General features: G+C 47.4%; 2 protein-coding genes across 3 annotated transcripts in view; one reads left to right on the forward strand and one right to left on the reverse strand.

Annotated features, from left to right (window-relative positions):
* FBXO32 (F-box protein 32) overlaps positions 1-1,386 on the reverse strand; it is a 33,745-nt gene extending 32,359 nt beyond the window's left edge. The window contains exon 1 of the mRNA XM_025451062.3: positions 1,228-1,386. Within this exon, the coding sequence (XP_025306847.1) occupies positions 1,228-1,343 (116 nt within the window). The 5' untranslated portion in view covers positions 1,344-1,386. The remainder of the gene's footprint in view (positions 1-1,227) is intronic.
* Positions 1-23,110, forward strand: part of NTAQ1 (N-terminal glutamine amidase 1) — a 226,803-nt gene that overhangs the window by 132,839 nt on the left and 70,854 nt on the right. The gene's annotated exons all lie outside the window — the stretch shown is intronic.

Genomic DNA, 23,110 nt, shown 5'->3' on the forward strand with positions numbered 1-23,110 from the left:
TTTGTTGTTGTTTGTTTTTTCATTGGAAGACTAAAGGAGTTTAATGCTTTACAAATCACAGACAGCTGGTGGGGGGGGGGGCTGGAGGTCAAGCTATCAAAATAACCATACTTTCTTGATAATTTCCGTAAAATTGAGTGCCAGAGGCTCATCCAAAAAAAAAAAAAAAAATCACTGGTAAATCTCAATAAGCACAAGCCTGGTCCAGTCACAGACATCACCGAAATCAATTTAAGGGCTCTGGTCGCCAGTGGTTTTGACCAAAGGCTTCACAAAAAGGCACCCACGGATGACTGGGCTGCACTGATCTCCCCTGGGCCCACTGTCATTGCTCTTCTCACCTGTGCCACATGGCAGGGGTCTGGAAGTCGGCTGTTGGGACCCGGGACTGACCGATTCCACACCAGTGAACTTACTAGACAGCGAGCAGTCGGGTGTTCCTAACCAAGCGGAGTCCCGGATCGAGCGGAACTCGGATTTTTCCACCAGACTGACGGAGCTCAGGTGGGACCTCCCGTGAGCCAAGCGGGCTTTTTGCAGTTGATGTGCATCCCTGGAATTTATTTCGGCCCGGACTCCGACCGAAAGGGCCGCCGGGGAAACAGGTGCAAACGCTTCGTCCTTCCCGCAGCGGCAGCTTGAGGGTTGCGGTGCCGCCTCCCTTCCCTCCCCGCCGCGCGGCACCCCGAGTCGGTACCCAGATCCCGCAAGCCCGCCCCGCAAGCGCGGGTGCCCCGGGGACCGCCCGGCCGCCCCCTCCGCGGTCGCCCGTGCGTGGGGAGAGCCTGGAGGCGCTGGCCCCGGGTCCCGCGTCGCCCGCTGTGCCCACGCGCTGGGGTGCCCGAGCCCCGCCGCCCCAGGCGCGCACCCACTCGCCCGCGCCCCCGCACAGCAAGCTGCGCGGCCCGTGCCCTTAAGGCGGGGGCCCCCGAACTTGTGCGCTTAAGGTCGGACGTTTGCGGACAAGATCCGCGCTCGTCGTCGGATGCTCCGAGCGACGCGGGTTGTGCCCGCTGGGAGTCGCTGACCTTGACCAGGAGAAACCAAATTCCCCGAATCCCCGGCTCTGGTGACCTCTGCAGAAACCCGGTCAACTGCACCCCGCCCGTGCACCCCGCACCCCACCTCTCGGCCCGGGGCCCCCTCCTCATCCTGGTGCAGTCCCGCCGCCCCCCGCGCCCCCCACCAGCCCGGCTCCGTCTGGGGGTCGGTGGCGGATGCACTCACCTGCCGAGGTCGCTCACGAAGCCGCCGCTCTTCTCGTCCAGGAAGCGCTTCCAGCCGTCGGCCGTCTTCACCCAGCTCTGCCCGGGGGACCGCCAGTCCTGCCCGAGGAACGGCATGGCACCGAGGCCACGGGACCGGCCGGGCGGGCGGGCGGGCGGAGGGGCCGCGCGGCTGGGCCGCCTCGGGGCGGGGGCTGGGGGCCGGCCGCGGGGCGCTGCGGGGCCGGGGCGCTGCGGGGTCTGGGCGCTGCGAGGTCGGGGCGCGGGGCCGGGGCGCTGCGGAGTCTGGGCGCTGCGGGGCCGGGGCGCTGCGAGGTCGGGGCGCTGCGGAGCCGGGGCGCTGCGGGGTCGGGGCGCTGCGGGGTCGGGGCGCTGCGGGGCCGGGGCGCTGCGAGGTCGGGGCGCGGGGCGCGGGGCTGGCCGGAGTGCTGCGCCGCGGTGGCGGCCGCGCTATTTATCCCGGGCCGCGGGCCCCGGCCCTTTGTTGCCGGAAGAGCCGCCTGCTCGCAGCCCGGCCCCCCCGCGCGAGCCCACGTGGCTTTGTTTATGGGCTCGGCTTGTTTTCCGAGGCGCCCGCGGCTCCCGCTCCCCGGGCTGTTGCACAACCGCGCGCCGGTGGAAACTTGAAGCGGCGCTGAGCGGCCGGGGCTCCCGCCGCCCCCCGCCCCCCGCCCCCGCCCCCGCCCCCAGGGCGCAGCTGCCGCCGCGGGAGAACCGGGCCCGTCCGCCCGCGGCTCGGGGGCTGGCGAGGTGCAGGAGCGAGGCCCCAGCGGCGTCTGGGGCGCTCCCGGGCGGAGGGGGAGGGACGAGGGATCGCACCCCCCACCCCCAGCCGAGGTGTCACAGGGAGCCCCGCCGCCCGAGCCGCCCTTCGCGACCCGGGGGGTGGGGGGCAGGAGGGGAGGGATCGCGCCCCCCACCCCCACCCCACCCCCACCCCCAGCCGAGGTGTCACAGGGAGCCCCGCAGCCCGAGCCGCCCTTCGCGAGCGGGGGAGGGAAGCGGGGGGAGGGGGACGGCAGCCTCCTGGCCTCGCTCCGCGCCTCAACCCGGCTCTGCGAGGCGGAGGGGGTGGGGTGCATAGCGCCCCCAGCTCCCAAACTGTCGTTGCCGAGTCCGCTGCCAGGCGCGTGTCCGAGGCTGGCAAAGGAAGGAGAAGGACCGGGAGGCCGGGCGGCTCTGTGCCCGCGGGGTGGGAGCGGGGATGGGGGATGGGGCCCCTCCCCCCTCCCCTCCCTTCCCCCCGCCTCTCCCCCTCGCACCCTGCGGGCGCAGCGCCGACGTCTGGGGTCCCCCCCCCCGCCCGACACAGCGGTCCGCAGCCCCTTCCAGGTGCCGCCGCGCCCCAGCGCCGGGGCTGGGCTTCTGTTTTGAGGAACCGCCGCACCCTCCTCTCCTTCCCGGCTGCTCGGCATCCTCGGGGCTGTCAACGCCTCTCCGGGAACTGCCGGCCACGATTTTGGTCTGGTTTAGGTGAGCGGTAAGGGAGAGGGGCCCCGAAAGGCCCTCGGCCCGCGCGCTGGGGGCTCTAAAGGAAGTTTGGGGCGCAGGCCCTGCGGGGGCGCAGGTGCCCAGAGCCTCACGCACTTGCTCCCTAACCCGAGCGTCGCTGCAGCCGGGAGCGGCCGGTGCGGGGGTGCGCGGCTTCCCCGACGAGCGCGCTGAGACCCAGAAGGGCTTAGACCGCTGATTTACCCAGGGTGGCAAGGCTAGCTTCTTCACAACCCTTAGTACAATCCGAAATTACCCTGTTCACTGTCACTTTTTTTGTTTGTAACAATCCATCCCCCTCCGTCCCTCTCCGCGCAGTGTAAACTCCTTCAGGGCTGGTCGGTCTTGTTCAAGGGGCGTCCCAGCACCTCGCCAGGCCCAAAGCAGACCTTCAATAAACTACTCGTTGTACGAATGGGTGAATGGATGTGGGGGCTGCTGGCATCGGGGTAGCATCTTGCCCTTCATGACTTCTAGTTATGATGCTTCATACTCTGATCTGTTGGGTGATTAGGTTGCACGATGCAATCGCTGCCAGTTAAAACCCCAAGCCCAAGAATTAGTTTCGAACTTGATCCCTCCCTACTCTTTCCTCTGCAGCCATCTACAAGTGTCTCCTGTTCCACAGACTCTGCAGTCTTTAAGGCTTAGAGTAGGCAAAATAATTGTGTGTGCCTTAGGAGGGTGCATGTTGGAGGGGGAAGGAGATGTTTTTAATAAAGTCTGTTTTCAAGTAGCCAGAGTTTTCTGATTCAGGTTTCCCACCATAAATAATTTATTAGTGTGGTAATAGTAAAAATAGCTTGTAAAAACACTGCAGAAGGTCCTAAACAAGTGATAAACACTATGATCGTGCTAACAGATGGGACAATGTTGGGTCTGGCCTTTGTTGGAGAGAACTGATATCCACAAGGGGACATAATTAAGGGATGTGATTATTATAGATGCCTGCTAGTTACATGTCAGCAAGTTACATCACTCTGGAAAGCACAGAAGGCAGAAGATTTGAATTCTAATTCTGCTAGAGCGTCATACTGCTGTCTGACCTGGATGAATGATTTAAATTCTGGAGGCTCAGTTTTTTGAGCTATCAAAACAAAAACAAAACAAAACAACAACAACAACAAAAAAACCAGAGCCTCTAATGCTTCCCTTTCAGGATTATTTAGAAAGTGCTGTAAGGGGGATTACTGGTTCTCATTCTTTCCTCCTCTTTGGTAATGTTATATACCCACATGACCCATGGCCTCCTAGTGAGATGTACTTCTTTGAATCTTTTTTTTTTTTTTTTTTTTTTACTTCTTTGATTCTTGACATTGGACTTGGCCATGTGACTTGCTTTGGTCAGTGAGTGGGATTGCTGGTGGATATGAAGTGAGCAGAGGAAATGGTGTGTGTGCTTGTCTGGTTGGTCTTGTCCTCTTGTGTTTCTATGAATGTCATGGCAAGAGTATACACTGGGGGGATGCCTGGGTGGCTCAGCAGTTGAGCGTCTGCCTTTGGCTCAGGGGGTGATCCCAGGGTCCTGGGATGGAGTCCCACATCGAGCTCCCTGGATGGAGCCTGCTTCTCCCTCTGCCTATGTGTCTGCCTCTCTCTGTGTGTGTCTCTCATGAATAAATAAATAAAATCTAGAAAAAAAAAGAGTATACACTGGGTACACTGCTCCAGCCTTTGTCCCAGTATGGGACACATGGAGGAGACACCCCAGTTGCCTCACAGATATATTAGCAAGAAATATATATTTATTGTTGAATGCCACTGAGATTGTTGTGGCCCTTTGTTACTCAGCCAGTAGCTAAAAGGGGTTGAGTGGCTGAAAGTTTGTCAAAGTTTTTTTAACTTCTAAAATTCAAGAATAAGTAGGAAATCACCTTTTTAGGCAGAGTGGGGGCGGGTGCTAAGAACTAAACTCAGAAAGCCTCAGTGTTTGTGTCTAGTCCCTTGGCTCTATCCTCCTTCTCAAAAAAAAAAAAAAAAGAAATAAAGAAATAAAAAGTTGTGGTTATCATATCTTATCTTTTTTCTAAGTTTATTTTTTAAAATTTTATGTAAATTCAATTAGCTAACATATAATGTATTACTGGTTTCAGAGGTAGAGGTCAGTGATTCATCAGTCTTATGTAACACCCAGTGCTCATCACATCACATGCTGTCCTTCATGCCCATCACCCAGCTACCCCCTCCCCTACCCCCCCTCCCCTCCAGCATCCCTCAGTGTGTTTCCTATGATTAAGAGTCTCTTATGGTTTGTCTCCCTCTCTGATTTCATTTTGTTTTATTTTTTCCTCTCTTCCTCTATGATTCTCTGTTTTTGTTTCTTAAATTTCACATATGAGTGAGAGCATAGATAATTGTCTTTCTCTGATTGACTAATTTCTCTTAGCATCTGGTTCCTCCCTCTGGTTCCATCCACATCGTTGCAAATGGCAAGATTTCATATTTTTGATGGCCGAGTAGTATATATATTCCATTGTGTATATACACTACATCTTCTTTATCCATTCATCTGTCGATGGACATCTGGGCTCTTTCCATAGTGGCCATGATATCTTAACCCAGCCTTCTTCTGAGGTGTCAGTGACTGCTTTAGATTTCCCCTACCATTAAAAATCTAACCTGACATTTCTTCAAATACATGGTCTCTACTAGAAAGCGGAGCTGAGCCCCTCAGGATAAAGAACGTGCTAGGCCATGTCTCAAACAATTACCTTCATAACAGATATTGGTTTGACTTTGCAAAATCCCTGTGATTGGAGGCCTTATCTTAGAGCTTTTGAGAACCACAAAAACAAAGTATCTGTGTCTTGGCTTCATACTGAAGATCTAGAGGCAGAAGGATGCTCTGAGAATTTCACAAAGCACAGACTGGGGAGGACCAGTGTGGCTTAATGATTTGAGCAGGGCACATAATGCCAGAACCATGATGGTGAGTTCCTTTGCCTGGACACAGAGCCTCTGCCTCTCCTGAACAGCTTCACGTAGCAGATTGTCCACATTATATGCTGGGGATTTAATTTTTTAAAAAATGTGTGCTTCTCCCCTATGGGGCTGTGAACTCCTTGTGGCTGGGGCTATGTCTTATTGCTTTAGTCATACAGCACCTATTTATGGTGCTTGCTACGTGACTGGCAACCAATAAATAATTCAAAAAATGTTGTTCAACTACTCTGGGATGCTGTTATTCCCATGTCTTCACCTATTGACATCTTATTACTCCTCAGACATAGCAGAGTAGGGAAGGGGATGGGTCGGCAGCCCCAAATCCTGCCCTGCAGAGCTGAATCCTCCATAAGTGGTGGAAGATTAAAAGTAGTACCTCCATAGGGAAAGAGGTTAAAAGGTATCACCTTAGGGGGGAAAAATGTTTTAAGTGTTTAAAGGTATGTTCCCCTCATGGCAGCTGCTAGCCATGCTGAAGACCCAAGGGGCAAGCACTTTGCAAATATCATCCTGTTTAATACCCCTCACAAAAGCCTGTGAGCTGGGTATTGTTATTCCCTATTTTATAGATTAGGAAGCTGAGGTTCTGAAAAGTTAGGTAGCATGTCGAAGATGAGCCAGCTAGTACGTGATGAAACCCAAGCTGGTACCCAGGTCTATCTCCAACCCTAGCTGGAGCCAGGTTGGGTTCAAATCACAGTTCCCCACTTAAATAGCTGTGAGACCTTGGGCGAGTTACTTAACCTCTGTGTGTCACAGTTTTCTCATTGGTGAAATGGGACTAATGATAGTACCCACCTCAAAGGGTGTTGTGAGGATTTATTGAAATAATATGTATACAGCACCTATAAAGGTGCCAGCACCAATGGTAGTGAATATTATTACCTTTAGGCAAAATTTGCATCTCCGTCTTTTACTTGCTTACGTTCATGTCTACCCCCCAAATTTTAAGTTTTGAGGGCATGGAGCATAGCTCACTCAGCTAATCTCCAGATATGGGAAAAACTGCCTATGTTGGAGCAAATTATACAATGAGATGAGAGCTTGCATACTGTTAGTTACTGTTTATTGCACCGGAACCATGGAAATGGGCCTTATTCTGTTCAGAAGACTATATTTCCAAAGGTAAGCCCAACATGATCTTAGCCTGCCCACTGCCCCATAAGGCTGCTTAGAGAATTTGTTTGTAGAAAGGATTGAAAACCTGATAAATACAAAGTGTTCTGTAGCTTCTAATCCCAAAATGGCATTTGTTTATAGTTTTGGCTGAGGGACTACTTCTCACTAAAATGCAATGGTATTTTGTTTTTTCATAGTTTCTCTTTCTGAAAGAGTATTTAAAAAAAAATAACTTATCAGCAGTAGTTGTAAGTTAAAAATAACTAGCTTGTTGGGTGGGGCAGGGGCTGGGATCAACCAAATCTGTTGGCTCACCCTGTCTGAGTTAGAGCGAATTTTATGAAGGGGGAGCCAGAAGAACTTGGGATATTAATTTCAACCTGTCAGTGTTGTCATAGGACCGTGTGTTTAATGCCACAACAATTTGCATATGACCCTACACCCTGTCTGTCTAGGGTGGGGTACCCTTGAAACAGTGTGAAATACGTCTGTTAGGTGTGTTTGAGCAGGAACTGCTGGCTGTGTGTTATTTTTGGGTCTCTGGCTGCCATGAGTCCTGCCAACTAAATTAAAGTTGGTCAGACACATGTCACTGAAAATATTCTCATTACTTTAATGAGAATCATTTGGCATTCCTCAAATGTGGGCCTGATTCTGTTTTTGAGAGAGGGTCAAGGGCATTTTGTTATAATCCTTCTTTCATAGCCCAGTTCAATTTTAATGAAAATTCCTTCTTTTTTTTCTTTTAATAAGTAGCAAATAGGATTTGGAGACAAGGCTGCTAACTTTTGTAGAATATAGAGAAATGAATGAAACCATAACATTTTACACAAATAGCCCAGACTTCTGGTGTCTTTTTATAAAAACACATTTTAGAAGGAGGATGTTGAATTTGTTACGGATGTCAAGCTTTAAATGCAATATCAGTGCCTGAAATTGGTTAAAGCCATCATATCTGTAACCTTTCAAATGGTATCTTGAATGGTTGGGTAACACATTTTAGTTCTGAGATTTCTCATATACAAGAATAACTTGGACTGAAATTCACCTAGACATGGTGTCTTGAGGTTTACTTACAGCGATAAGTAAATGTTTATCACTTATTAGCGATAATGCTAATGTTTATTTAATGTTGCAAAGTTAAGTATTTTTATCCCCATTTTATAGATAAAGAGACTAAGGCTCAAATATGCTTAACATTTATTCACAGGTCTGCTTAAAAATCAGAACAAACTTTTCGAGAGGTTAACTAATCCAATTCCCTCCTTTTACCCTTGAGAAGGCTAAGTCCCTAAGAAGAGAGACTTATTTCACTTAGCATAATATCTTCTAGCTCCATCCATGTCTTTGCAAATGGCAAGATTTCATTTTTTGGGAAGAGAGACTCACTTGAACACGGAGCTAGTTAGTAGCAGGCCTGGGAGTTAGGCACCCTGAGACCAAACCAACAGGGTTGGAATGTTCCATTAATCTTGCTATACTGACCAATGTCCATGAGAAATGTAAATTTTGAAGTAAAATTCAAATCCTCTGATTTATATACTCCAGTGATCAGCTTTTATTAGGACTTGTCATCGGTGAGTTCGTTCCAAAGGGTACAAGAAGGACAACTGGATCCCCTAAAGAGGCTGCTCCTCAAAGTCAGCTAGGATCCTAGAGGAACAGTAGAGTTGAAAAATCTGGCGCCTTGTAATTACCTGACCCTCAGACTGAGTGTAGATCTGCGGCTTGTTACATGTTGACAGTGTTGTAATCACTGCATGTTTTGACTCGTCAATCCTGGTGATTGGAGAAGTGGTTTGTGAGTCATATGGAGTGTTTCCTCATATGAGTTAATTATTGAATTGTCAAATCCTGGAGCAGTCACTTAACCTGTTTGGTGTTCAGTTTTCCATTTATATACACACATATTGTGAAGATGGCCATATGATTCTATGGGCATCGTTGATGGAAGGGGTCATCATTAATGATTGCAAATTTTGTTTGGGAAATAGAAAAACACGAGTCTCTCCTGTCTTTCTTGTTGGGTGGCTGTTTGTTCTAGCCATCATTTTTCCACAGAAAGCAAAAGTCTATAGATGTGTTGCGCTCCCTGCTGTATGCCTGATGCCTGGCACATATCGAAGAATCAAAGTGCCAAGGGGGTCTCGGTGTGTATGGAACTGAATTGCTAAGTTGTAACCTAGAAATTGTGGTCCATGAACTGAAAACCATTTTACTGTTTGTCTCAGATGATTCAATAAAAATAAAAATAAAATGAGCCCGTGAGTTTTTTTTTTTTTAAAACAGCAGTACATTCATTTCAGGAAGAAGAATGTAATTTAAAAATAAGTACAGAATGTTCATCTTCTTTCCCATTCTGACTACAGCCTGAGAAATTCAGTCCCTTAAGGGACATAGTATTTTCAACCAGGGTTTACTGTTGATAGTAATTTAAGAAATAATTTAGTCTTTTAAACATCTGCTTTGCTAAAAATGGTATTGTATAATAGCTTTTGCTAAACGTCTTCAAACTCTGTATTTATTGAAGAAATGGGGCATAAATTAGATTTTTTTTTTCTCTCCTCTGTCAGCTAAGCAAAAGGAGTGGTTATCCTTAGTTCTGGTTTCGATCATTTTACAGGCTGAAAGAGTATCATTCATTCATTGTCTCAACAGGGCTACATCGTGCCTTTGCTATGTTCCTGGTGCTCTACTAAAGCCGCTTAGGGACACAAAGACAGAGCATTGACTCTCAGGGAAAGTATAGGCTCTAGGGAGAGAGAGACATACAAATATGTATTCCTAAAGTTATGTGGGGTGTGCAGTGACAGGGATTGGCACAGTGTTTGTTGGGACACCCATGAGGATGAATGGAACCATGAGGTGAGGCTGCCAGGAGTTGCTCCTGAGCTGGGTCTTAAAGGATGATTAGGAAGGGATGAAGCAGATGGAGAGAAAGATGGGGGGGTTGGGCGGAGAGCGTCCAGGTAGAGGAGACAGCAGGAGCAGTGATAGGAGGGGTGGAACAGCCTGGGGGACCTTGAAGGACAGAATGTGAGCAGAGAGTGAGGAGAGCTGGGGATGGAGGGGGGTGGGGGCAGGTTGCAGAGGGCTCCATGTGGTCTGGTAGAAAGTGGGGCTTTATCTGAAGTGATGGGAGTGTCAGAGAGCTGTAAACAGCGGAATGACTCAGGTAGGTTGTGAGGTTGTGCTGTAATAGATATCTCTAGGGGCGGGGGAGAGCATAGGGGCGGATGGAAGAAGTACACTGCATGGACAGGAGACAGGTCAGGAGGTGTCACTATTTCCAGGCAGCAGCTGATGAGCGTCAGAGCCAGGAGGGTGGTAGCTGGGGCCACCGGTGAGGAGGGGATAAACTTGAGACTCCTGTAGGAGGCAAACACCCAGGACTCGGTGATTGATCCCATGCAAGGGATGAAGAAAGCGCAGTGCCAAGGAGGGCTTTCCAGATCCTTCTTTCCTTTTCTTTCCTTCCTTTCTTTCTTTCTTTCTTTCTTTCTTTCTTTCTTTCTTTCTTTCTTTCTTTCTTTCTTTCTTTCTTTCTTTCTTTCTTCTTTCTTTCTTTCTTTCTTTCTTTCTTTCTTTCTTTCTTTCTTTCTTCTTTCTTTCTTTCTTTCTTTTTCTTTCTTTCTTCTTCCTTCCTTCCTTCCTTCCTTCCTTCCTTCCTTCCTTCCTTCCTTCCTTCCTTCCTTCCTTCCTTTCTCTCTTAGCTCTACACTCAATGTGGGGCTTGAACTCACGACCTCAACATCAAGAGTCAGATTCTACTTTAGGTGGAAGAAGAAACAAACGATTGAGTGGAAGGCTAAGGACTAAGTCTCACTGTTCTGAGTGAGACCTCATTTGCACTGGTTTGAGGACCATCAGCAGGACGAATTCTGTTGCCTCTGCCCTTGGGAGATTGCTTGTGTTGCAGGAGGGACTCCTTTCGAATTGCCTAGGCCTGTCCAGGGAAGAGGCAGGAACTCCATTTAGAACAACATTCAAACAGTTATCTTCTCTTTTTGTCCTCCACTATCTGATCCATCTTGAATAAGATGTTTTTTTTTTTCCTGCCAGTAGTTATAACACACAGTCCTGTCCCATGAAATGAAATGTTCCATTTCAAATGCCTTAAAAAATGTTATGAATATATATAGTGCTGTTCTCACTACAAATAAGTTATAACAAACTTTCTTTTAAACAAAGAAGCAGAGGGACTGCTTGGCTGCGTGGCTCAGTGGTTGAGCGTCTGCTCAGATCATAATCCTGGGGTCCTGGGATCGAGTCCTGCATCAGGCTCCTCCCAGGGAGCCTGCTTCTCCCTCTGCCAGTCTCTGCCTCTCTCTGTGTGTATGTCATGAAAAATAAATAAAATCTTAAAAAAAAAGAAACAAAGAATGAAATTGCCTAAGACGAACAAGTGAATGGATGTGTGCTGAAAATTTCTTTGATGTACATATTATTATGTATATATTTTTTACCATCCAGTTTGTACTGCCTGCAACCCCCCTGACTTAGGTGGGTGGGGGGATGGTTCAGGTATCTTGGCGGGAGGTAATGCTGACTTCCAAATTTAGTATCTAAAGGGACCGGATCTTCTCTCTCCCTGCTGTGGTTCAGTCAGGGCCAGGCATGTGACATGTGACATCACACACACTCTCCTACAGAAGTGATGGAAGGAGGTTTGGTGGTTCCTCATTGGGGGGCATTCCGGGCCAGCGTCACTGGAAGGGTGCTGACCTAGTTTGGCCCCTGCTGTAGCAGGTTTGCCATAATCCTTGCTGTCTCTGTTCTTGCCTTGGTTTCCCATGCCTGTTTCTTCAGCCTCTTGCTAACTGTATGGACCCCTATAGTCTTCCAACAAACTCTTTGTGCTTAGAAGAGCCAGGGTCATTTCTGTTGCTTGCAAACAGTAGTCGTGACAGTGTGGAACCTCCATGTAGGAGAAACACTCAGAGCCTGGGTTACATGCAAATACACTGTCTCCTCTGCCCATCACCCCTCCAAGTCCCTGTGGTCTCATGTGCTTATGTGTGCACTCGGGCCAATCGTTGAACTAGATCAGAGAGGATGATTTGTAAGTATTAGGACTTACCTAAAGAAATCATCTGCTGAGAAAACTGGACCCAAGCCCAGACAGGGGATTTTGGCTTGCACAAAACTGGCAGATTTAGAAATACGAAGACAGAGAAGAATGTTGAGCTGTCCATGTGTGAAAGTCAAAGATGAGGAATTGAAAAGCTCAGAGCTGTAGATTTTTCTTATAAATCCATGGCATGAACATCATCAGGGCAGCAAGGCTGAACCCGGAGAAAGTTCAACTCGTGATATCTTATAAATTCCCTAAGGTACACACTTTGTTACAATTTCTAAAATTGATGCTTCAGGTGTGGAATTTGTCTTGAAGGCAGGAGGAAGAGAGTAACATTTATTGAATACCTCTTGGGTGTCTGACTTTTATCTACATTAGCTTATTTGATTCACCCCCCAAACACTACAAGGTAGGTATAATATCCTTAGTTTATTCACAAGGAAACTGCGTAGTTAGAATCACACAGCTCACAAGTGGCAGAGCTGGGATTTCAATCCAGGTCTTTTAACTCTAAAGCTTGTACTCTTTCCATGAAATGATTCTACCTCCCAAAGTTTATGTGAGGGCAACAGGGAGCATAAGGACAGAGAAACCTGACTTCTAGACTTTGGGAAGAAAATCCCTCTATCATGTAAGTGAGACTCAGGACTGGAGACACAGCCAACTGGTTTTTGTCACAGCTGCCATTGTGTAGTCTGGAAGGACCTCAATTGTCTTAGTATCCTACCACTAAAAAAACCAAGGAGCTCACGTTATGACAAATGAAGTAGAGCACTGGGTGCTTGCTGGCAAAAGTAGCTGACTTGACTGTGTAACCCACCACTCAGAAGCTTGATAGAACTGTAGAATGACCTTCTAAAGACTGCTGGGGAGTAATGTTCTACAAGTTTAGGGCTCCTGTCTTACAGAATGTAGTAAATATAGTGTTTCTGCCATGTTCAGAAGGGGGGAGGTGGGAGTAGCCCCACCCCATTTTTAGACTGTCACACCTAACTAGCCCCACCTAGAGCACTTTGGCTTCCCATCCCTGAAATCTTGGGTTGGTGGGTTTGGAGGTTCTGATTTCCACCAGAGAGCACAGACATAGTTCCACTATAGTTGAAGCTGAAACTGTCCCTAGCCATTTGAGGCTCCTGCTATCACCAAACTAACAAGCAGACTTAAGGTCACTGTATTGACTGAAGTGATTGAACCTAATTATCAATGGAAATAGGTTACCGCTACCCAGTGGAGGCAAGAGAAACTATATCCAGAACCCAGAAAATTCACTGGGTTACTTCTTAGCACTGCCTTATACAATAATAATGGTTACTAGTAAACCGTGATAATCCAGCCAGTACAGTACAGGGTCCCTAAGGGCTCTGATCTTCAGGAAATGAAGAGATGACTCATCCTATCAGGTAATAAAACTCCAGCCAGCTGAGGTGCTGAGGGAGAAGGTGGAATGGCAGTGGGTGGTAGGAATTGCTGATTTTCTTCCCATGACCAGCAACTGAAGTTTGGATTGTTGCTGTTATGTATGTCTTTCCCAATTCATTATAATTCTCTTTTGGGGCTCTGCTCTCTGCTGCCTCATGTGAAGGGTATGCTACAATAGAGGTTCCAAGTGAAAGTGTGACTGTATTGACTTTTCTTTACCATGCATGACACAGTGGTTTATGGGACTTTGGGTCTCCGGGATGTTGGGTATGAGTTTCTTCTTCTGAATGAGGGGCAAGATGGATGCTGAGTAGATGGAAAAGGAATGAATCATGAAGGTTACTCTCAGCATCACTCCCCTTTCCCTTCTTTCTAGTCCATCCAGACTACCTCACCTGGGCTTCCTTGTGCTCTGTTTTCTGGTTGGGTTTGTTCAATGAAAGTTACTGGCAAAAGATCAGAGAGCTCTAGAGAGAGAGAGAGACTCTAGAGAGAGAGAGAAAAATTTCTTCCTCTCTTTGTTTCAGCACAGTACGTTTAGCCTTTCCATGACTTCAGTTCTTGCCAGGCAGCTGCTTTGCCCTGATTTCAGCTCTGACTGGACTCTGCAAAATCACTTTCTTCCTCTTGCCCCCAAGGCCCAGAGGTAGTAACAACTTCCTGCTGCCCTTGCCTCTTGTGGGCTCCCTTAACTCTATCCACACCTCTGTAACTGATCCTTTCATTAAAACCTCTTAAGTCAAACCATTTGAGCAGAGTTTTATAACCTGCTGGGCCCCTGTGTGATACAAATTGGGATCTGATTTCATTTTACTGAAGCATAAAATGATCATTTTATTCATTTTATTGAAACAGTCTTCATTTTCCCAGAGGCTATGTAGTGGTGTTTCTCGAAAAAGCAAGGATTCCTACAGTATTTAAATCAATTTGATCTACAAATGTTCAATTTACGTGCAGCCTTTCAGGAAGAAGGCAAGCCAGATATAATACAAAATAAGAGGGGGATATCTTAAAAGTGTCTTTTACCTTAAAAAGTTAGGCAAATAGACTTTCCTCCCAGCATTACTTATGACTAGTAACATCATTTCATTGCTTTAAATGAGAAAGTTGATTTCTAAAGACCTGTGGTAGAATTTAGCTGTGACTCTACCTTTTCTTTCAATAGCCTGTCATCAAGTTATAATCCTTTGGGATATGTCATAATCATATTTATTCCATCATTTATTCCTTCTCCAAGCTTTTATTTTGTACTTATGGAATGCCACACAGAATCCTAACATTGGTGAAACAAAGATGAATGGGGTATGGCCTTTGCCCACCAGACACAGACTGAGCACAGGGACAGAGCCGTGGGTAAACTCATTCCAGCCTCCGCTTTTGAGTGTCTCCATAAGTAAAAAAACAAAAACAAAAACAAAAAACACAACTATTTGTCGAACACTTGCAATGTGCCACTGCTAGGTACTGGACGTATAACACTGAAAGGAAAAAATGCAAGAAACAAACGCTCCAAAAAAAAAACAAGCAAAAAAGAAAAACAAGCAAAAAAGAAAAAGCCAAATGAACAAAGCTGTCCTAAAGACCAGCACCCCAAAACACATAGTCAGATGGTCTCTGCAGTCATAGCCTTTAAATTTAGGGAGCTAGTGCAGAGTTGACTTGAGGATTCAACAAGGTGTTCATGGAACAGCAGGCACATAGTAGATGCTTAATAAATGCTAGAGATTATGAGCATCTACTGGGGAGACAGACCCATTGCACTAAAATGTAATGTATAGTATATATGTGCAAAATAGTAGAGGAGCATTAGAGGAGGAAGGAACTCACTCTGTTAAGGGGAAGTCATGGAAGGTTCTACAGGAGAAGTGACAGCTGAAGGACAAACCTCACTTCACCATAGAAAGGACAAGGAAGGATGGCATTCAGACAGAGGGCAATGCCATGCAGGAGTGAGAGAGCCCCAGGGTGTTTGGGAAAAGGTGTTGACTCAGTGTTGCTGGAGCAGAGGTTGCATGGAAGGAGGTGGGAAACGAGTCTAGAAGGCAAGTTAGAGCCTGATTGTGAAGACCCTTCTCCTCCACTGTATGGAGGGCAGAGAGTCTTTCGGAAGTGAGGTGAGCATCTTGCATAGTGTTCAACCCTACGGCACTGGAGACATGTTGGAACCAGTGTGTCTATCCCTGTGGGTGGGCACTCTGTGTTCTTGTGCTTTCAACATTTAAAAAACTTTTTTTTTAATTGGAGTTCAATTTGCCAACATATAGCATAACACCCAGTGCTCGACCCGTCAAGTGCCCTCCTCTGTGCCCGTCACCCAGTCACCCCAACCCCCCGCCCACCTCCCTTTCCACCACCCCTTGTTCGTTTCCCAGAGTTAAGCGTCTCTCATGTTCTATCACCGTCTCTGATATTTCCCACTCATTTTCTCTCCTTTCCCCTTTAATCCCTTTCACTATTTTTTATATTCCCCAAATGAATGAGACCATATAATGTTTGTCCTTCTCCGATTGACTTACTTCACTCAGCATAATACCCTCCAGTTCCATCCATGTTGAAGCAAATGGTGGGTATTTGTCGTTTCTAATGGCTGAGGAATATTCCATTGTAAACCACATCTTCTTTATCCATTCATCTTTCGATGGACACCAAGGCTCCTTCCCCAGTTTCACTATTGTGGACATTGCTGCTGTGAACATTGGTGTGCAGGTGTCCCGGCGTTTCACTGCATCTGTATCTTTGGGGTAAATCCCCAGCAGTGCAATTGCTGGGTCGTAGGGCAGGTCTATTTTTCACTCTTTGAGGAACCTTCACACAGTTTTCCAGAGTGGCTGCACCAGTTCACATTCCCACCAACAGTGCAAGAGGGTTCGCCTTTCGCTTTCAGCAGTTTTAAAGGCTGAAGCAGCATTATGAACTCCTAAGGCTGGGGAGACCAATGGATCCAGAGAGCTGTTTCACAGTACAGTCTCCAAATATGGTACTGGATCACATGTTTAAATGGCATCCCTCCTCAGCAAGACTTTTCCAGAGAAAGCACATAGATCAAGTGGGATAACACCAGTTACCTTTTGTGACATAGCAGAAATATAAAGTACAACATGAAGACCACCACTACAAGCTTCTGGGATTGGTAGGTGTCAGAGGATTGATGCCAAGGGCTGCTTTATTTTTCTTATCTATCTTCCAGAACCAAAGGAAAGAAACAGGGGCCAAACAACAGACTGAAAATCCATGACGTTACATTTATTGAGCACATAGAGTGTACCACGTACAGTGCTGGGTGCTGCTGATTCAAAGATGAATAAAATGAGGTCCCTGGTCTGGAGGAACTTACGGACTAGTGAAGGAGACCATTGTGTCTTTAGACTGTGTCTGCCGTGTATCAGACAAGGTGTTGGGCTCCATACGTTATCCCATAATGACCGTGAGAGGCAAGTATAGTCCTCCTCATCCTCAGATGTGAGAACTAAAGTTCCTGGAAGCTGAGTTCTTTGCTTGAGGTCTCATAGTTGGGATATCACTCAGGATCCCTGCAGGGAACAGATGACACACTCAGACAGGGGTACGTGAGAACAGTTTAGTAAAGGGACAGTTTACAATGGTGTGGGCAGGGAAACCAGCAAGGGATGGTGGGGCGCTCTGGGGACAGCGGAGGGGAGGAATATTTCTGCTGCAAGGCCCCCCCCGGGGCAGGTGGAGGGAGCAGTTAGAGGAATCTGGAGAGAGGAGCTGTGGTTACAGGGGAGGGCTGCCACAGAAGAGCATTGGCCTTGGTAAAGGAGATGGCCACGTCCCAGGACTTGGGAGACAGGAGCCAACGAGGGGCATCTGGGTGGCTCAGTGGCTGAGCGTCTGCCTTTGGCTCAGGACGTGATCCGGGGTCCTGGGATTGAGTCCCACATCAGGTTCCCCGCAGGGAGCCTGCTTCTCCCTCTGCCTGTGTCTCTGCCTCTATGTCTCTCATGAATGAATAAATAAAATCTTAAAAAAAAAAAAAAAGGAAAGAAAGGAGCCATCGGGAATAAATACCCTGGCCCCACTCTCTTCCTGACGTTTAGTCTCCCACCTATCCTCTCCCATTGATAAACCCAACTGGAAGCTGGAGGGCAAGAATGCCCACTGAGGCAGCTTCTGGCACACAGGGCAAGGCAGAGAAGGGCAGAGGTTGGGTCTGGAAGGGCAAATGGGAAATAGCCAGCACAACTGGTACGGGATAAAGAGGAGGTTAAACTTTTCTGATGTCATGACTTCCACTTGCCACGCTAAAGCAGCAGCTGGCTGGCTGGCTGACACGTGGCTCACCTTCACAATTACCTACGGGGTACCTGCCAGCAGGATTAAACAGCACGGGAAGGCGGGGCGGACGTGTGTTGTTTTTGACATGGATCATCTCCCTTCTTTTGGCAAGAGTTCCCCTCCTTGATACTTAACACATGTGCGTGGGGGCATGTGGCCCAGGTGAAGCAGTTCTCCGCTTGGGGGTTGGAGGCTTGGCAAAACCGACCCTGAAAGTTAGAAATGTCTCAATTTCCTGTGACAGGCCCAGAAGGCACCCTCTCGGCAAAGGGGACCAGGAGGTTTCAGGCTGGAGGATGTGCTGCTGGGAGAACCGCATCCTCAGGTGCCCCATTTCCTCTTAGGGGATGCATTTGGTTTGTAGGATGGGAATATGCCTGTATGGAGTGAGGTCCTATTGAAACTCCTGCAATGTCACTTTAAATGATTGCAACAAGTGCCTTTTGTCAAGATACTTCATGTCGATCTGACATCTGGGTTCTAGGAGCAACTTCTTACTGGACCATCTTTTTGTACAGCTATCTTTTAATCATCTTATATAAATATAACTGGTTATATAGTTCCGGGCATCACACATGGGCGTGAATCACAGCCATGAAGTGATGACCAGTGTGTGGGCTTCCATAGCCGTTTTTCTAGAAGGTCTAGGAGACAGGGGCTGAGCACAACCCTGGCTAGTCATCCTGTTGGATACAGTGAGGCATTCAGGGCATGTGATGCAAACAGGGTGAACTGCCAAACTCGTGCCATGATCTAGGAAGTCTCTTTTCTGCCCTAGTTGCAGATCCTGCAGCTGCTGGCAGCTGTCTTGCCTCCGTGAGACAGAAGCTGGAGAGAACAGAGTTGACTCAAAGGATGGGCCCAGCTGCAGATGCAGGCTAGAGTGACCCAATGATCCCAGACTGTCCAGAGTTTAAAACTTAAAGTTCCACATCCCAGGAATCTTCTCAGTCCTGGGCAGACTGGGACAGTCTTTACCTCAAGGACAGAGGTATATGTCCTGTCCTGATGACATCATGTGAGCCCCCAAGTTCCAGCCCTGTCTGTGGACTTTCACTGGCTTCTGTCTTGCTCTGGCTCCCAACTAAGCCAGAAACGGGCTGCTTAGGAGACAGGAGCTTTTGCGTGGTTTAGACCAAGTCTCTAAAATCTTCTACGAAGCTTTGATTTCTCCATCTTTAAGATGAGTGGCTGGGTGACTTTTATGTCCTCTTCCAGCTCCATAAAGTTTATGCATCCGTGTCAGCCCAGTCTTGCAGCCTCCCCCCCCACCTTTTAACATCAAAACAAAACAAAACAGAACAAACCTGCTGTGCAGAGTGTTCCAAGATTCAAGCAATGTACTCGAGCTGATGTTATGTCCCTTGGCACAGTTTTACCTAGATGAAAGTGAGGACTATTAAAATATCTCCTTGCAACTTTTATGTGGGAAGAGGGCTGGAACACTAGGCATGAAATGGTATTTATTTTGCTTGTGATACGAAACAGCTGGAGAGTCTTCGTGAATCAGGTATGTTGCTCATCTGAGGTGACAGGTCTCAGGGTGGAGCTTCTGCAGGCAACCTGGGGCCGAAAGTGTTCTAAGCCACAGCTCTCTTTGCTTTTCTGTGGTCATCATGGTGAAGCAAGCACACCATCTCATCCCCCACCTCCTGCCTTTTGGTAACAGCTCCACCTCTCCTTTAGGGGCAGATCACCCCCTTTCTGTGTCGTTCCAGTGGGGCTGTTAATTACTGTGTCCACTTACTTCCTATGGGGGTTGCCAGGTAACCAGGCTAGGCCAATCATAGTCCCTCTCCCCCCACCCCTTGTCCTTCACAGTGATTAGCCCACAGATGGGCATTGGGCATAAGACCTATGTGGAGCCAATCAGGGTCTTCTCTGGAATTGACTTAGGTCTGGCGAGAAGGAGGGTCCTTGCCATGGGTCTGCTAAGCCAGAAACGTGTGCATCAAGGGATACCAGAGGCTGTTTTTCTTAGTAGCATTGAGGAAAAACGATCAGCATTAAGAGAGAAAGAAGGCAAGCACCAAGGGAACAGTGATGGGGAATGGAATGAGAATGAGAGCCCTCTGTAGAGATATTCTCCGCATATCATAAAATGGACCCTTTTCAAGGGTACAGTTCAGTGGTTCTTAATGTGGTCACAGGGTGGTAGCTAATCATCACTACGATCTAATTCCAGAACATTTTCATCACCCCAGAAGGAAACTGTCACCTTTAGCAGTCACTCCCAAATACACCCTCCTCTTAGCCCCTGAAGACCACTAATCTACTTTCTAACTTTCTAATCTCAATAGATTTGCCTCTTCTGGACATTTCATCTGAATAGAATCATACAGTCTGTGGTCTTTTGTGCCTGCCTTCTTTCACTCTGTGTATTGTTTTCAAGATTCACCCATATGGTAGCATGTTCTGTACTTCACTTCTCTGTACAGCTAAATCATGTCCCTTGTATGCACATACCACATTTTTGTTTCTTCAGTGGTCAGTTGATATACATTTGGCTTGTTGGGGGGCTATTAGGAATTATGCTGCTATGAATTTTTCACAGAACCTCACACAACTGTAATAAATTATTTCCATGTCTGTCTTTCCCATCAGATTATGAATCTATGAATGCAGAAGAGCTTATACGGTGCCTAACAGTTAGTAGGTGTTCAGGGATTACATATTTGCTGACTGCATAAAAGGATGACATAGGAGCATGATCCCCATTTTGCAGACAGGAAAGCTGAGGGTTAGGGAGATTAACTTGTCTAACTCAGGCAACTAGTGTGACCATTGCAGTTCCTCATTATAAACAACAGAAGCCGACTCTGGCTGATTTAAGAAGAAAAAGAACTTATGGAAAGCCTATTGGGGAGCTCACAGAATCAGCAGGAAGGCTCAGGCTTACAAAATAAAGTTGGAACAAGGGAGGCAAGATGGCGGTTGGGACCAAGGACAAAATGATGCCTGAGAAGCAGCCTAGTGAGGACATGGCTGGGATATCCCCGCCTTGCTCTGAACAGAGGATGTTACCAGCATAGCATTGCTACCATCACTGGCTCTGGATATCAGACATTGCTGCTAATGCTGCTGGCCTTACCAGAAGGCCTTTTCCATTGGCCCTACGACTTCTTTGCACCACCAGCTTCTGACTGAAAGCCCATGGGTCCATCTGATTGGCTGTGCTTAGCCACAAGGAAAGCTGGGAAAATGAATATCTGGCCTTTTAGGCTTTTCTGGTGGAGGTGGGGTCTGCTTTACCCCTTGGACTCCTATGGGGAGGAAGTCTCTGGAACAGGAAGATTTAGTGTTGGGTAGGAAAAAAACCCAAAAACTTTAGTAATAGGCGGAAAGCCACATCTCTTCAAATTGAGTGCACTATAGTTGTTGGATAGCTTCTGAGAAGAAGCCCAGTCCTCTGAACCTTCTGAGTCAGTGAAAGCCTTACCATGTTGTTTTTCATCGAGTCCTCACTCTCCAAATGTCAGGTGTCAAAACTATGACAGGTCATCATGTACTGAGGGAGGCCTATTAATTTCTTATCTATCCCCCACCTTTTATTTTAAAAGCAAATCCTGCCAGAACACAGTGCCCTTTTAAATGTAAGCAGAATTGAGTGCCTAAAACAAAGCAAAACCAACCCAACCCAACCCAACCCAAGGCAAACCAAACCAAAAATACCTCGAAAAATATGAGGGCCTCAGCCCCTGATCTTGTCATGTACGCGTGATTGAAAGGTTTCCCTGCTGCTTTAGACCTCAAGAAGAGTGGCCTGATGCCTGTACCTATTTGCCACCCTCTGTTCCAAAGGGGGCTGTATTGAGAAACACGTGGTTTTTTCCTTGTTAATACCCCCAGGACTTGTCAGGAGTGAACTACCTGTGGCATTTCCTTGATATCACCTCAAGGAGAGGGACCATCCATCTGGTGCCCATGGAAAACAGACCGGCTGCACCATCTGAGAGGCCTCACCTGGAATCAATCAGTTTTTTTATTAGATCTGTGTAAAAGTGCACCCCCTCTCTTTTGCCCCTCGGATGCATTGACAATTCAGCTACATAATCATTCACAACTACTAATGAGATGCCAGCCTCTCTGTATTTAAGCCAAGAGACCTCACATTTGCTGGAACGTATTGGGAGGACATCCCAGAGACCAAGTCTGTCTCTCTTTGTTACCTTGAGTATTCCAGCTGGGGGTGGGGGGATGGTGGTGGTGGCGGGGATCTTAGAGAGAATCTGGTTCCACCTTGATTATTTTATAGAAATTGGGGCCTGGAGAGATAAAGCACTTGCTCAAGCTTACACAGCTCACAAGTGACAGGGCCGAGGCAAACCTTGGTTCTCCCTCTCCAGAATGGAGGTAGGAACAGTAATAAAATATTCGTTTGTGGATCACAAGCTTGTTACAACATCAAAGAAGACAGATATGGACACAGTGTTATGAAAGTATTAGGTAAATTTAGCAGACCCTGAGCAAGTGCCTAATCTCCCAGCACCTCAATCTTATCACCTATGTAATGGGAATAATCTTATCAGTATGCGTTATTAAGTTGTGTGAGGATGAACTAAGTGAAAACGTGTAAATTGCTCAGGACAAAACTTGGCACGTTGTGTGTGCTAAATGAATGTTGGTCATCATGTTGGTTTATTGAATCTGTCACCCAAAGGTACCTTCAATTAGGTTCTGCTATTTGACCAATAAATTAAAAAAGTTAATTAAGTAGCTAATTACTCCCTTCCAAACTTTCCTGTGGAAATCTCTCCAAGAGCTCAGGTCTCACTGTCCTAGTTTAATGAGCCTCAGAGACAGGAGGAAGGGCTGACATGGGAACTGAGGAATGTGGCTGTGGCATCTTTTTGTATATGCAGCACCTGGGTACTGTCCTCAGGGGTGAGCTTGTTTCAAATCCTGGCTCTCCCAGTCGCTCGCTGGCTAGGTGCCTGTAGGCCAACCCTTTCCTTTCTTTGGCCATCCCTTCCCTTTACTGTAAAAAGAAGGCGTGAAAAGGCTCTTTCAGGTCTAGTTGTCTCTGTCAAATGTGTAGATGTCGGATCTGAGTTACTGATTTTCTAGAATAGGGTGGTATGAGTTGAGCTTGTGCATCCTGGAACCAGAGTCTTGGGTACAGGTGCTGTCTGCGTGACTGGACAAATTGCTTAACTCCTCCATGCCTCAGTTTTCTGATCTGTAAAATGGGGTGATAACAGGACTTCCTTCAAGGGTTGTTGTGAGGATTAAATTAGATAGTGTCTGGTATCTGGTGTCTCATGAGCTCCTAGGAAGGATGAGCTATGATAACAACAGCCACTGGAAGGTGTTTGTTTCTAAAGCTAACTGGTCTTAGCTTCTTCTCTCCATAGTCGGCCTTTTCCTTTGAAGCCAAGCACAAAGTTTTGGTAACTGAGAGTTCTGGTTGGTTGAAGGCTGGTTAACCAAGAGTTGGCTCCCCTCCTGTTTTGTGGCTCATTGAAATTTACGGATAGAATTTGCAAGGGGCCTGCTAGGTATCCGTTGGTACTTGTCTTGGGCACCTTCATTCAGAGGG

This window comes from Canis lupus, chromosome 13 (assembly GCF_003254725.2).
Source record: "Canis lupus dingo isolate Sandy chromosome 13, ASM325472v2, whole genome shotgun sequence".
Classification (NCBI taxonomy): domain Eukaryota; kingdom Metazoa; phylum Chordata; class Mammalia; order Carnivora; family Canidae; genus Canis; species Canis lupus.